The 13,582-nt window shown below is 48.7% G+C and overlaps 5 protein-coding genes across 5 annotated transcripts; 3 read left to right on the top strand and 2 right to left on the bottom strand.

Annotated features, from left to right (window-relative positions):
• Positions 1-2,562: 2,562 nt before the first annotated feature.
• Positions 2,563-4,230, bottom strand: DEU56DRAFT_815947 (P-loop containing nucleoside triphosphate hydrolase protein). The gene is made up of 3 exons (XM_041353806.1): positions 4,080-4,230; positions 3,906-4,019; positions 2,563-3,842 (listed from the first exon to the last, which is right to left on the bottom strand). The coding sequence occupies exons 1-3, from the start codon at positions 4,143-4,145 to the stop codon at positions 2,790-2,792; spliced, it is 1,233 nt and encodes a 410-aa protein (XP_041206200.1). The 5' UTR covers positions 4,146-4,230; the 3' UTR covers positions 2,563-2,789.
• DEU56DRAFT_815942 (LSM-domain-containing protein) lies at positions 4,231-5,032 on the top strand. The gene is made up of 3 exons (XM_041353805.1): positions 4,231-4,449; positions 4,506-4,619; positions 4,685-5,032. Exons 1-3 carry the CDS (start codon positions 4,299-4,301, stop codon positions 4,714-4,716), a joined length of 297 nt encoding a protein of 98 aa, XP_041206199.1. The 5' UTR covers positions 4,231-4,298; the 3' UTR covers positions 4,717-5,032.
• A 178-nt stretch (positions 5,033-5,210) lies between these two features.
• DEU56DRAFT_902726 (uncharacterized protein) lies at positions 5,211-6,854 on the bottom strand (the record flags this gene model as incomplete). Its single annotated transcript, XM_041356608.1, has 1 exon — positions 5,211-6,854. The coding sequence occupies one exon, from the start codon at positions 6,852-6,854 to the stop codon at positions 5,211-5,213; it is 1,644 nt and encodes a 547-aa protein (XP_041206198.1).
• Positions 6,855-7,977: 1,123 nt separating this feature from the next.
• Positions 7,978-10,105, top strand: DEU56DRAFT_973459 (uncharacterized protein; the record flags this gene model as incomplete). The annotated part of the gene is made up of 3 exons (XM_041359518.1): positions 7,978-9,949; positions 9,974-10,039; positions 10,061-10,105. Coding segments are annotated over 3 exons (2,083 nt in total), but the record flags the coding sequence as incomplete, so codon positions are not given.
• Positions 10,106-12,469: 2,364 nt separating this feature from the next.
• DEU56DRAFT_955924 (kinase-like domain-containing protein) lies at positions 12,470-13,582 on the top strand (the record flags this gene model as incomplete). The annotated part of the gene is made up of 4 exons (XM_041359233.1): positions 12,470-12,542; positions 12,604-12,878; positions 12,929-13,391; positions 13,416-13,582. 4 exons carry the CDS (start codon positions 12,470-12,472, stop codon positions 13,580-13,582), a joined length of 978 nt encoding a protein of 325 aa, XP_041206196.1.

Genomic DNA, 13,582 nt, shown 5'->3' with positions numbered 1-13,582 from the left:
TTACGTCCCAGGGCGAGTGTCTGGCATGCAGCTCATCTTCACAAATGAAGGCAGAAGCATTGGAGGCACAAACAGGCGAGAAAAAAAAAATCTTTATTCGCGCTGGGTGCATCATAGTGCCGATAAAGACGTTGTGGCGATCCTCGACCGCCATAAGATTGCCCTCCGCAGCAGTCAAGGTGTGGATTCACTGCGAATGATTTAGTCCTCAAAAAGAAAAGAAAAGAAAATCCGTGCCGGAGATGGTGCGATTACAGCTACTTTAGTTTTTTTCGAGTCAAAATTTTGAAATACCATTGTATGTTTTATTCACTAAACAACTTTGGGCCTTTGACTTGTGCACAATTTTGTGAACCCATTTACGTTCGATCGTGGAATCTGTCGCGAATAGTGGAAAATATCTGTATTCACTCGTGGTGATACGTATATTATCCAAAAATCTGAAGGACGGAGAGTCCAAACAGTCGAAGGCAAGAAGGCACATATTTCAGAATTTCCCAGTATATTTGACTGACACAGAACGATCCAAATGCCAAGCACGTCTCTTCTGATACCAAGGGGTGGCAGTCAACTACTAGGTGCCACTATTGCTGCCATCAGCCCTACAAAGACCTGATTCCTATCGACCCGGCGAAAGGGATCCTTGGAACTATCGCGAACTTGAACATCTTTTAGCTATGTGCAAGTAGCCCTTTCCTGAATTGACACTTAGGTTCGTACAGCCAGCGATCAAGGACGAGTCTGATTTCTTAGCAGTAGTCAACGAGTGCAAGATGGAACAATCTTTACAGGGGTGACTAAGGGTGCTACCGTAGACAATATGCGAGAATCTTTGGGGATGCTTTCCGCGCGCGAGCAGCACTGATTTCCTATCTTTCTCTTAGTACGTGTTCTGTTAAAGAGTTTCATCACCAACGTACCCGGACCTTCATTTGCGTCGCTAGATAGCACAACAGTACTGAGTCGCCGGGGCACCTAACAATGTGCAAGCTCTGGTGGCTACAACAGTCGTTCTCAAGCACGGGATCCCCCCGCACACCTGCCAAGTGCATTTTTTGGCGGGTTCATTCGCCTCGGAGCCAGGCAGGGCTCGTGCAGTAAGAGGACCGATGGCCGTAAATGCCAGGAGAATGATCGTCAAGAGATTCATCTAGACCATCAGTGTCATAAGTTGGACCTATAGGTTAGATGAACCTTACTGTCAAAAATTGCGAGATTTTGAAGCTAAGTGTGGGTTTGTTTCTTTGTTGGTTATTCGTCAGTTCTGTGCTCGCGCGCTTTATAGCTGCTGCTAGTCAGAATATTCATACGCAAGTTCGAAACCAGCAATCATCCCTAGTCTCCCATGAGTGGACCAAATAGAAGGAAGACGGTCGTTCAATACAAATCGCTGCACATCATGAGAATGCAGAATCTCTTGGTCATTGCTAAGGGTGGAGGCTAAAATCAAGAGCCAGCCGAGTGTGGAGCAAGTCATTAAAAACAACGACACATACTATCGGTTACGGTATATTCGTGATGTAGGTGTATTCTTTAGTAGGCCCCAGAGTACCCAGATCGTGCAGATGTATACCTCGATGCAGCTTCGAATCTCACAGACTTACGGATATGCCAACAACTCTAGCCTAACATCGCGATCGCGGTGGTAGCTTGGTTGCAGGGTGGTGCTGGAACTTCCTCTCATCAATATATTTGCAAGTGAATAGATAGACACACGGACGTGACTAACGTTGACAATTATATAGAGACGGCATATCAATGGGTTGGAACTTGACGCTTGGCAAGCGCTTGGACTTTGAGAGTTATTCTAAATGGACCGCCGCCGATGTTGGACGAGTTCTGGGTTCTACCATATAATCTGGTGAACGATCAGGCATTGACTGGCGCATCATGTTGAACACTAGACAGGGTCCAACAGATACGTGTGAGTAAGCAGTGAAAACTAGAAGTGCGTACCAAGTGGCCGGTATGCTTTGGAAGTTTGAACTCGAACCGCCGTGATCTGCCGGGTGTTTCTCACAACATCCTTGCCTTGCGTTGAGGTCGTATCGGACAGAAGGTTCGCGGCGAGTGGTGCTGAAGATATCAGTGGGCGACATGGATATAGTTTACCTGCCTCGTAGAGTGAATGCTCACAGCGTATGGTTTCCCATGTTTCAGAAGGACGTCAAATGTCATGCTATTCATCCAGGATAATGAAACATATGCGGTCATTGGGATCTAGAGCGAAAAAGTTTGTGGGATAGGTTTGAAGACCACGCCGCACGGTCCCCACGAGGTATTTTACATAATGAATGCATAACATGACATCCATCAAAGCGGAAGTAATAGTATGTGCGGCAGGAAGACCTGCACCCTCGGGACCTCTAACAGCAACCTCATTCTGCGAATGTTCTCCTCTGCGGCGTCCTGATCTTCATGGACACACATCACTGCGCACGCTTTCGCGTCGACGCAGTACACAATTTGCATCTTCCCAGTGATCAGATCACGACGTATCGACTCCCATTCCCGCACGTTGGTCCAACATCATTAATATTTCTTTACCAAAACAAGCCCGTGCAACACATGAATAAAATCTATTCCAAAATCCACACAACTCGAAGGAGTCTACAATAAATTCCAGATAAATTATGATAGTCCCCGTTCAAGCTAATGGGTATCGGTACAATATTAATGAACATGAAAGACCGGAATAAAGAAAAGGAAATACCAATAAATTCTTTACGAACATTTATCCTCCCTCGAGTGAATATTAATGTCGTCATCGCCCACACCCCCAACCTTCGTTATTGCCCACAACACACCCCCGGCGTATTCCACTTCCTCCTCCCCTCCTCCAACCCCAACCTAACCGTATCACCATCACTCTCATCACTCACACCAAACGTCCTCGCCTCCACAGCTTCTTCATACTCCCACTTCCTCACCACGCGCACTGCGATATACTCAAACGCCTCGCTTACGCCTGTTCCAGTCTTTGCGGAGGTGAAGAAGAGCTTGGGGCCTGTATCTGGTGGTTCTGGAGGATTGAATGATGGAGTGTCGGTGTCATTGTCGGTAGAGGGTAGGTCTGGGAGTAGTTGAGATGGGGTGGGTGGCGTAGTAGGATGTTGGGCTTTCATGAATAGACTCGGCGTGATAGTAAGCGCAGACGAAGAAGAAGACGTCGTCGTACTAGATAAACTCGTCATTCTCCTGACTCTTGGAGATCCGGGCTGGGATCCTGGAAGCGGGGAAGAACGCGCGCTCGCATACACATCAGAGACAGAGACAGAGACGGACGAAGAGGGGGTGTGGAAGGAGGTAACGCCAGAGCGGAAGGTCCCGTAGAATGAGGTGCTGGCGTGTCGTGTACTCGAGCGGGAACGCGACTTTGAGAGTTTGTGGTGGTTTTGTATGTCTATTCGGGCGGAGGGCGTGAGGAGCGCTGGGTCGGTGTCGGTGTCGATGTCAGCCCCGTGTTCATTTTCGTGTTCGAGAATGATATCTCCATCCTCCTCTGAAACAATATCCTCGACCAAGATTTCTCCCTCCACACGCTCCATAGGCTGTATCTCAGGTTCAGAAGGAGGTACAAGCTCCTGCACGAATTTCTGAGCCTCCTCCACAGTAACGCCCATCCCGGGTTTTAACAGATCCATCTTGTTCCCCACAACCACACAGCAAAAGTTGTTGGCTTCTTCATCGCTAACCGGCGCTCGGTGCTTGAACTCTTCCCACCATTTTGTGAGCGCGTGCATAGTTTCGGGTGCGCTGACGTCGAACATGAGGAGGACGGCATCCGCGCCGCGGAAGAATGCGGAGGAGAGGGAGGAGAAGCGTTCTTGGCCTGCTGTGTCCTGTGTATAGTATACGTGAAGGACTAGTCAAGCGGAGTGGAATTGGACATGAAGGGAACGTACCCATATTTGAAGAGAGATTATTTCTGTTGGTACTTTTGGATCAGGAAGGGATTTGGTGATGAAGTCTGCACCGATTGTTGCGCGGTAGCCGGTGGAGAAACGGCCTGATATGTACTGTGGTAGAGAGGATGAGCTGGCTAATATTTGGTTGAAAGGAGGAACACTCAGACTGACCTGACCGCGGAGAGAAGTCTTGCCTACGCCTGAAGCACCTATAACGACGAGCTTGATTGTCCGCATCGCTCTGCGTGTTCTGCTCGTCGTTGGTTCTCCCTTTGAGCATCAATCATTAATAAAGGTTCGCACCTGGTGCATACCTCTTTCGCTCGTTCCCACTGTCACTGCCAGCAAACAAGAACAAACCCTTTTCTAGCTTCAGTCTTGACTTTCATCATGGACGAGTCAACGCCTCCACCTCCAGATATCGAGGCATTCTCACCTCCACCACCGCCATCTCTGCCATCAGGAACACCAACTGATTTCTTGAAAGGCGTGGTTGGGAAAAAGGTCATCGTGCGTCTAACATCAGGCGTCGATTATCGAGGTATGATCCTTTCCATCTAGAGAAGATTCAAAATCATGTTTGTTTGTTATGTGAAGGTGTTCTTTCATGTCTAGATGGATACATGAACATCGCTTTGGAGCAGACTGAGGAGCATGTCAATGGTGTAGTCACAAATCGATACGGGGACGCGTTTATTCGCGGAAATAATGGTGCGTCTGATCAAGTATCTATAACTCAGTGGATCTGTTCTGATACGTCCTCCTTTGCCACACAGTGTTGTACATATCTGCTGCTGAACCGTTATAATCACGCCAAGTTTTACTGTACGAGCATCGCCAAAATCCACCAGAGTAATATACGACTTCTCATGTAAGACGTGCCTTTGTTTCTGTGCTCTCGGGGTTTGATGTCTATACATGACTCGATGAAGGATTTATTGTTATCGGCGGAAAGGGCTGCGCAGTGTGTCATGGAGGATGGATAGATCGACGAAGGTTTGTGTCGAGATCCCGCATCTTTCCATTGAGAAAATCCATCTTCTCCTCGTTACCTTCATCACTCGGAATAGCTGCACTTATCCATGCGGATAGCATCATACGCTTTATCGTTTCATTCATCGGACACTATGGAGCACATGGAGCTATCCGCAATCACTTTAGGTTCGTGTGAGATACAACCACAAGTCAATGGTATACATTGGGGCAAGGTATATCTGAGACGTGCTACACCCCAGGCAATGCTACCTGGATGATACTACACACAATGTGTCCGGCGTGCGCCCACTTCTGTCGGTATAGCACCTATCCCCTTTGCACGATCTCGAATCCCCAATGCCTCCTCCACAGCACATCCCCCACAAACGCTCCAAAAGTACTCCCATCGGTAACAACAACCTCTCTTGCTCCAGCCAACACCATCGCATCCAGCACCGGTATCAAAAACCCCTTCAGCGGTACCTGGTCATACGGATTGGTCAATGCGTCCAGAGGAGTCAGGCGGGAGGCAAAATCCGAAAGGAAGAATATACACGGGAACGTCTTCATATAAATCGAAAACAGCGGGTCGGCAGCAGGATTCGGAGAGTCAGTAGCGATAAAAAGAGGGGCGTTCAGTTTCTGCAATTCGGCCGAGGTATGGAGAGGTGCACGACATCGCTCCCTGTGTTTGAACATATGCGGCAGAGGAGGCAAAGGCGGATGAGGCACCCTGAGACTCGGCATATCCGGATGAAGAAGCGGCGGATCAAGGTCCTCGTCGATAGCGAAAGGGTTGATCTGCTGTTCGAGCGCGAGAGTCTCCTCGAGATCAAGTCCACAAACCAGGTGCACGAGTTTCCACCAGACTAGTCTCGCATTCAAGGCTCCGAGTTCCTCGAATTGGCCGTCGCCGACGCGGAGATGCGCACCGATGTAGACTCCGCCCAACGCTTCATGTATCGTATCGGCCACACGAGAAAGATCTGAGTTCGTAAACGCCATACCGCGCCTTACATCCCTCCGCACGGTCTTACTCGCAGCTCCTCGAAGCTTAAGCCTTGACGACCCAAACAACGTGCCGATCTGCAGCAATCTCTCGGGTGCCTGAGCAAGTGCAGGGATGTAGATTGAACGGAGATACTTGTCCCGTATAGGCGATACATCATCAAGCGTATCCAAGAACCGAAAATCGTAAGGTCCAACGTCTTGTAACGTTAAGGTATCTCTGTCGAGGATAGTGGTATTGGTATTGGTATTCAGCTTTGACATTTTCATCCATTCTGCAGCTGGGCTTCCGTCCCATTGAATCATATTTACACCGAGTTTGTCTCCCAGCAAGTGGAGATCGACGATCTGGTCCCATGGTATAAAAGACCATTCTTCGTACCCTAAACATTCGAGGGGGGTGGGTGTGCTTATGGGGACGAGCGGACAGTGTTCTAGTCCGGTTTTCGAACCGAGTGTGAGGAATCGTTGGAGTTTGTGGAATGAAACGTATCGAATTGGTTTGCCGAGACGGAGAAAAGGAACAAGAAGGGTGCGATTAAGTAGCTTGGCGAGTATGAGTGCGTTTTCGAGTGCGATGCGTTGGTTATGTAAGCCACTATGGGGGAGGTAGGAGAGGTATTTGGTTTGGGGGTCGTGTGAATTAATATTAATATGAGCGGGTGGGTTTACTTTGGGGAGGGCGTCAGCGCGGTGCGGTTGTGGGTGCACATAGAAGGAGGTGGGAGCGAACCTCGTAGTGAATAAATGGTACGCGATGAAAAAGCATGTGATGGATGCGAAAGCTAGAATGCTGATGAGGATCGCAAGTTTTCTGTTTTTAGTGTGGAGTGGGGGCTGTTTGGCGCTCATTAGGCTTTGGGTGAGGGAAGAGCCTGGACGTGTACTGTGAGGTGCGCGCATGCGATACGCGCCTTTTTCGAGTGTGACGGAGGGGGATTGGAAGGTGTATGCTGTGGACATGTTCGTTGGTTGAGTTGGAGAGAAGGTGTGAAGACGATGAAAGGAGTCCGGCAGAGACCGTTGAGTTTAAATTTCATCGCTCGATGACAAACCTCTTTGCCTCCCGCCCGCATGCAGCTGCCATTGGAATACTGTGTTTATGATCTGCCTTTATGATCATGCCATGCCTACTACTGTCCTTCCCGCCCATCCTTCTCGGGGCCAATGCATGAGTCCTATTTGCTACAGAGCCAGTGCACTGTGGTGTCCGCAAGGGATATGCCCTCTTTCTTTTACTCGTCTTTTTATTTGTCTGGCTCTTGTTCTGTCATCTATGTGTCACACACACCTTGATCTGTCAGTCCAGTCATTTAAGCCACCTACAGACTTGTCTTATGCAATATTCATTGATCCCCGTGCTTGCCAACTTAAAGTATGTGTAAACATGTTACATGTCAATGGGCGCATCATCCTGCCTGAGTGCTGACATCATTCCGCCATACTCATTTGCTTGGTATGTCAGTCGCAAGTTATTCAAGCTCTGACTGAAACAACCATGCGCCCCAGACTCTGGCCCCAGAGTGTCCATTTCCTGGATGCCCTTGAAGACGAACGATACTACACGTTATTATGCAACCATCCGCCGAGCGCCCCGCGTTTTTCTACGTAGGACATTCCTACTTCCGACAACCGAAATGTGGAGATGCTAAACTTATTTCCCACACCCAGTGCCTCCCAGTGTCTGCAGATCAGACGGGTTGACACCTGTCCACAGCCTCCATCATGATCATGTACATGAGCGGCCACAATCAATGATTTTACTTAGTACTACCCGTCTCACTGCTGAGCGCTGAGCGATGATGGATGCTGTTGTAAAACATACACATCACCATCAGTAGGTGATGAAGTCATGATTTTTTCTGGCTGTGAACGAACCAGCCTCCATGCATTGCCAATATCATTTCAGCACAATATGATAAACAGATCAGCCGCGGCTTCCTGATGGCACCAATATAAAGGTAACTTGAATCCTGGGGCATAGCTGTAGGAAGTAACACCCTGCTCGCGTCTCTCTTCTCGCCGTAGGTCCCGTTCACAGCTCGAAAATCCTATAAACTTTGTACTCATCGTCACACCGAGGTAGAATGCCTCGGTCAGTACTGCCATTCACGCACAACGACTCCGAATCTTTCATTTGCCATGACAACCTGGGCAAGGTGAAAAAGCACGGTGCAGGCCAGAGATATGTCAGCCCCACCACTGGGATCTGTCGAAAACTCGTACTGCAAGCCGTCAACCCCTCTAAGACAGCCGAGGTCAAAGAAGTTGCCATCAGTAATCACGCCAACGAGACGAGCAAACTCGGCATATGGCTGTCATCCAACTGCCCCATAAGAGGATGGATAATTTTCGAGTGGATCCGCAAATGGTGGTTGTTTAATTGGCTGCTATTATGGCCAATCATCTGGTTTCTCGTCCAACTTTACTTCACATCTGGGGATGACTCGGACTCTGAGAAGGATGTGGGTTTACATAACAATGGATACTACAAACCGTATATCCGCAGGTTTCGCGGTCAGCTATGGGCAGCTCGTTCTTCCATGGAGCATTCTTCGCGCATTAGAGAGGAGGAAGAGAAGGAAATTCGGATACGCACTCTTTATCCTCGACGTCTCATGATCCGCAACCGGAACGAGTGGGTTCAATGCGAAGACCGTGATATCATCATCCGCACCAAATTCATCGCCATCTCCTTCCGCACTCTCGATGCCTTCACTTGGGGATCACCGAGTGAGAAAAAAGACAGGGCAGACTTCATAGACGAGGTTCGTGCAGCGGTGCTCGGACAGAAATTTGATGCCTATTGGCTCGACCTGGAGTGTGTAGGAGAGGCTCAGTCAGAGAAGAATTTGGATGTCTACTGCATGGCAGACGTCTACCGCAGAGCGGAGGTGACTTTGATCATGCTCGGGAAAGCTGCCACGTCTGGAGAGGACGAGTGCTGGAAGGGCTGGGGCCAACGGGCATGGACTTTTCCCGAAGTCCTCCTGAGCTCTCGTCTTTATTACAAGTTCCGGGATCGGAAAGAGGTCAAGTCGTTGTCATTGTTTGAGCTGGCTAACCTGGCCTATACGCACTCCGACGATGAACAAGCAATCGTCAACGCATACGGTGGGAAGGATCCGCTTGAGCGGCTGGAGCGCTTGACACTCCTGAAACAAGCTATATGGAGGCGCGGTACATCAGCTCATCCAATGGGCCCTCCATCCTTGGCAAAGTTGGATATGATAGGTGGGGGGTCTATCGCCAGTGAGGCGTACCCGGCGGAGCGTGTCTATGCTCTCATGGGCTTTTTTGAGCACCGCATTCTTCCGAACCACATGGAGGACGAGTTGACAGCCCTCGCAAGGTTGTCAATGGCCAACGATAACGACCGGATCATTGAGCGCATGATATCCATGCTTCCCTCGACCATCACCGAGAGAGCGTGCTGGTACGCCGACAATGATGTGTACCACGCGAATCTTTGGGACATCATCCCGGAGTTCCAAGTCTCTGGCGTGACGAAGAGCGGAGCTCTCGTTGCGGATGGCTGTCGGGCGGCAGCCATCAGATGGAAGGACTTCCCAGAGGTTGTATGTGCGACTTCGTACTCGCAGACGAAGCAGATTGCCAGTTTCATCCCATATATCGCCTGGCCAGTCATTTTAATCGGGCTAGGGATTGTGACGACCAAAAGCAAAAAGGGAGGTATCGCATGCATCGCCATTGGATTGATTATCCTCCTGCTTTCCCCTGTACTGTTTTTCTACAGCAAATCTGGTTCTGTTTTCATTGCGCAACCGTGGCTCATCGGGGTCAAAGGAGTGATCCATAGAGATGTTGTAGAGAGTCTTTTGTATGGGGGCACCATAAAACGTTTCCCGAGGATGTTTTTCACACCGAGTGGTTCTCGATTCTCGGTTCCGGAACGATACGAGTTACGGGGAGGCTCACCAGCGCAATACGACGAAGCGATAATAGAAGAGAGTGGATTATATCCGGGACACATGTACACGCTCATCGACACATACTCATCGACGATGTACTATTTCCGTGCTGAGAAAGCGCCGACAGTGTGTATCTTCACAGGACGGGAGGGAGGGCTTGGCAGGTTCCTGCTTTGTTCGGAGAACTGTCAGAGCAATGAGCTGCATAAGGAGAGCGTGTTGAGGATGCCCACGGAGATCATTCAGAAGATGGAGTTGTGTGGTTGGGTCGCGCTTGGATGAGATTGATTTGTGTAAGGCCGCCTTGAGCCACTCTACGGAACTCTAGTATGGAATCATACTCGACTAGATCGCGATGTACCTTACGATGCCCACTACCTACACTCCCTTTGTACCTTTGTCCTAATCTTGGCTGCGACGCCTTGTAATATTTCGTGTCTTAGTTTACTTCGCCATTTTTTCCCTTCATTTTTCTTGTTTTTCTTTTTTTCCCTCCGGTTTGCATACGATCAGTTGCTACAATATGTACCGTAAATTATAAATGGAGTATACACCTGCGACGATAGGTTCAGCTACTAGAGCGTGAGGGGGTCATCGATGAAGTAGATTCCGTGACGCGACAATTGCACTACCACAACCACAACGATCTCGAACACCAGATGTCAATGTGGTGATAAATATGTATGAACCACTGGAACACGAATGAATCTGGAACACGATCAATATTATGGGCAACAGAAAATAGGACAATCACGGAGGATTAAGACAGCGCCCGCATACGAGACATCACCTCCACCAAAACTCAAAAAGGATATTTGTGGATAGAGATCCGCCTAACGGGGACTTGGGCCAAGACCATTCTCCCAAGCTCTCCGCATCGTCTGCAAAATCAGGCGGCCCCAGGAGACGATGATTCTATGGACGGATGAACACCTGTCGAGTGGGTCTTGCCTGCTAGAACTGAATCAGCAACTCTTTTGTGGTGATCAACAGGTCCTGAGTCTCGGCACGCTGCCGTTGGACACGACATTTGTCCCATGTGCTCAGATGCGTGACTTTGAGGACAATATGATGAGAGATTCTGAGCTGAAGCTCACCGGCGAGGGAGCAGCTAGGGTCCTTGTCTCCCACTTCGATTACAAAGAAAGTCCTGTTGTGGGAGGCAGACAGCAACTTCTGATAAAAGCTTTAGAGGCCTTGATTATTCGTGTGTTCATGGAATAATCAGAAGAGGTTGACGATATGGAAATTTGAAATTTGTAAATCGAAAATGAAGGCAAGAAAGGCACAGCAGTAATACTTAATTTGAGGACGAGTGATCAAGGTTGAGGCTCCGGCCTGGGTCCCTTCTCCCATTTCCGTCCTACCGAAAAGATAGCACAGCCTAGTTATTCGGAGGCAGACAGAGACATCTAAAAAGACAATCAGACATCTAGAAAGACGATCAGATTCCTTGATTACCGGTATGTTCAGAGGGACTAGAACTTCGAAGTGACTCGTCGTCCGAAAGGTTGGTGGTATGCAAGTTCAAAATTAGTAAATCAAAAAGGAGGTGAATGGCCGCTATCAAGGTAGCATTCAGCGCCCACAAGCCACTCCTTTCTGGACTGTCCATCAGTCGAATTTCTTGCGAGCCTTTCGCCGCTGACATCCACCTGTGATACGTGTGGAGCGCCAAAAGATATACCTATAGCAAACCTTGTTCATTTGGAAGATCGTAAGCCAAAGAAAATACCAGGGATACATAATTTGGGTTAGATTTTCTGTCGTAGAGAGAAGAGAGTGGACTTCAGAGTGGCGATACGCGCCTTTTTCGAGTGTGACGGAGGGGGATTGGAAGGTGTATGCTGTGGACATGTTCGTTGGTTGAGTTGGAGAGAAGGTGTGAAGACGAACGACGCCGTGTTTGTGTTTGTTGAATTCAAAAGGCTCATCACAAAAAACGCTGTGTTCGAGAACCTTGCTACTAGTGGACCTACCTTTCACTGCCCGTTGAACGTGCTGATGCTATCCTGCCTCCAGCAACAAAAATCATCTCCGAGGGGATTAAAATTCAACTCCCATTTATTAAGTTCTTGTTGAACTCTATCGCGAGCCATGATAAGACAAGTGTGATCTGGATTGGCTGGACCAAGGGCGCCGCCGCCACTGACTCAAGACTTGCTAATCCATATCAGAACTCTTACATACCATGATGTGATATCAATTGCGCATTAGGTGCGCAGATGACTCAATCTTTAGTGCTACTTTCATTCGGATCCTGACCAATGTCTGACGCTGAAAAGTGGTGCCGCAGAAGTCAATCTATAGCGCTCATACTATCGATTTCATAGACATTCAATCGAGTCAGATCTAGTGACAGCAGTTTGGCTATGGCGCGCTCCGGCTTGGCGTTCACCGGTTTGTCAGTGTTTGGGTTATCCTAGTGAGCTAGGCCACTTATGTATAGTTTGGTTTGGTTCATTAGCTGCACGGAGTCCCATGAACCAACTGTAAGCCAAAATTCATGAACGGCGGCTCGAGCTGGCTTGAAGCCAGCTTAAGGCGGCTCAAGCTGATGGAATCACATCTTATTTTTAAGTCTTGTTCCCGGTTGGATTCCCTGTTGGATTTTTGTACTCCTCAAGGCTCAAGTTATCACGTACCATGAATCATAAGGTTCCAATACAAGTCGATGGTAGATTCAGACTCGGAGAAGTTGTGGGATCTGGTTCATACAGTACGTCGTTCACAACCTGATTACAACTGCAAAACTCAACATGAACCCTGGGTCTGCTTAGCTGTTGTATACCACGCACGAAACATCATCAAAGATGACGCAGTTGCGATAAAACTCGAACCCATCGCCTGCCACTCGTCTTCTGTACAATGTGAATACACCATTTTGAAACGACTCGAGGGTGGAGTTGGGATACCCCGCGCCCTCTGGTTTGGTAGAGAATCAACATATCACGCTTTGGTCCTTGACCTCCTTGGGCCATCACTTCACGATCTTTTCCTCGCACACAATAAAAAATTCAGCCTTCACGCTGTCGTGAATTTGGGGGACCAGCTGGTCAGTTGATTTGTGCTGGGTTGTTGCAAGTAGGCTAACTTGTTTCCCAGCTCTCACATCTTGCGTACATCCACTCACACAATTACGTTCACGGTGATATCAAACCACAGAATGTCTTGGTGGGTCTTGGCCACTTGAGGCACACTGCATTCATTATCAATTTCGGTATCGCGAAGGAATACTGGAACACCGCAACCAGAGTCCACATCCCATTTCGTCAGAATCAACGCCTCACTGGCACTCCTGCGTTTGCTTCTATCAACAACCACTTGGGAGTTGACCCAGGTCATCGTGATGATCTTGAGTCGCTTACATATATGTTGATTTATTTGTTGCGTGTCTCCCTTCCATGGTTGACTAGTGACGAGAAGCTCTCCAGCTCATCTATTCTTGAGCACAAAGTCAACACCACTATTGAAGACTTATGCGATGGAATTCCTGTTGAGTTCACAAGTATTCTCATCTACACGCGCTCTCTTGCGTTCTCAGAGGACCCTGACTATGGACATCTTTGTTCGTTGCTTCACGGTCTTCAAGCCACATTGTCCCCACCAGCTATGTGCTCGCTGGATTTCAACCAACCTGATCATCACAATGATCACATGATACATCCCCCTCCAATCTCCGATGAATACTGGATGGCTGAGGCAGTGCCCCCATGTCCGCCGGATGCAACACCACTTTGCAGATCTACTCGTGTGTGA

The sequence above is a fragment of the Suillus clintonianus genome (genome assembly GCF_016758775.1).
Source record: "Suillus clintonianus strain FC179 chromosome Unknown DEU56scaffold_60, whole genome shotgun sequence".
NCBI classification, from domain to species: Eukaryota; Fungi; Basidiomycota; class Agaricomycetes; order Boletales; family Suillaceae; genus Suillus; species Suillus clintonianus.
Note: the sequence above shows the minus strand (reverse complement) of the source record. Positions and strands in the feature narration are given on the sequence as shown.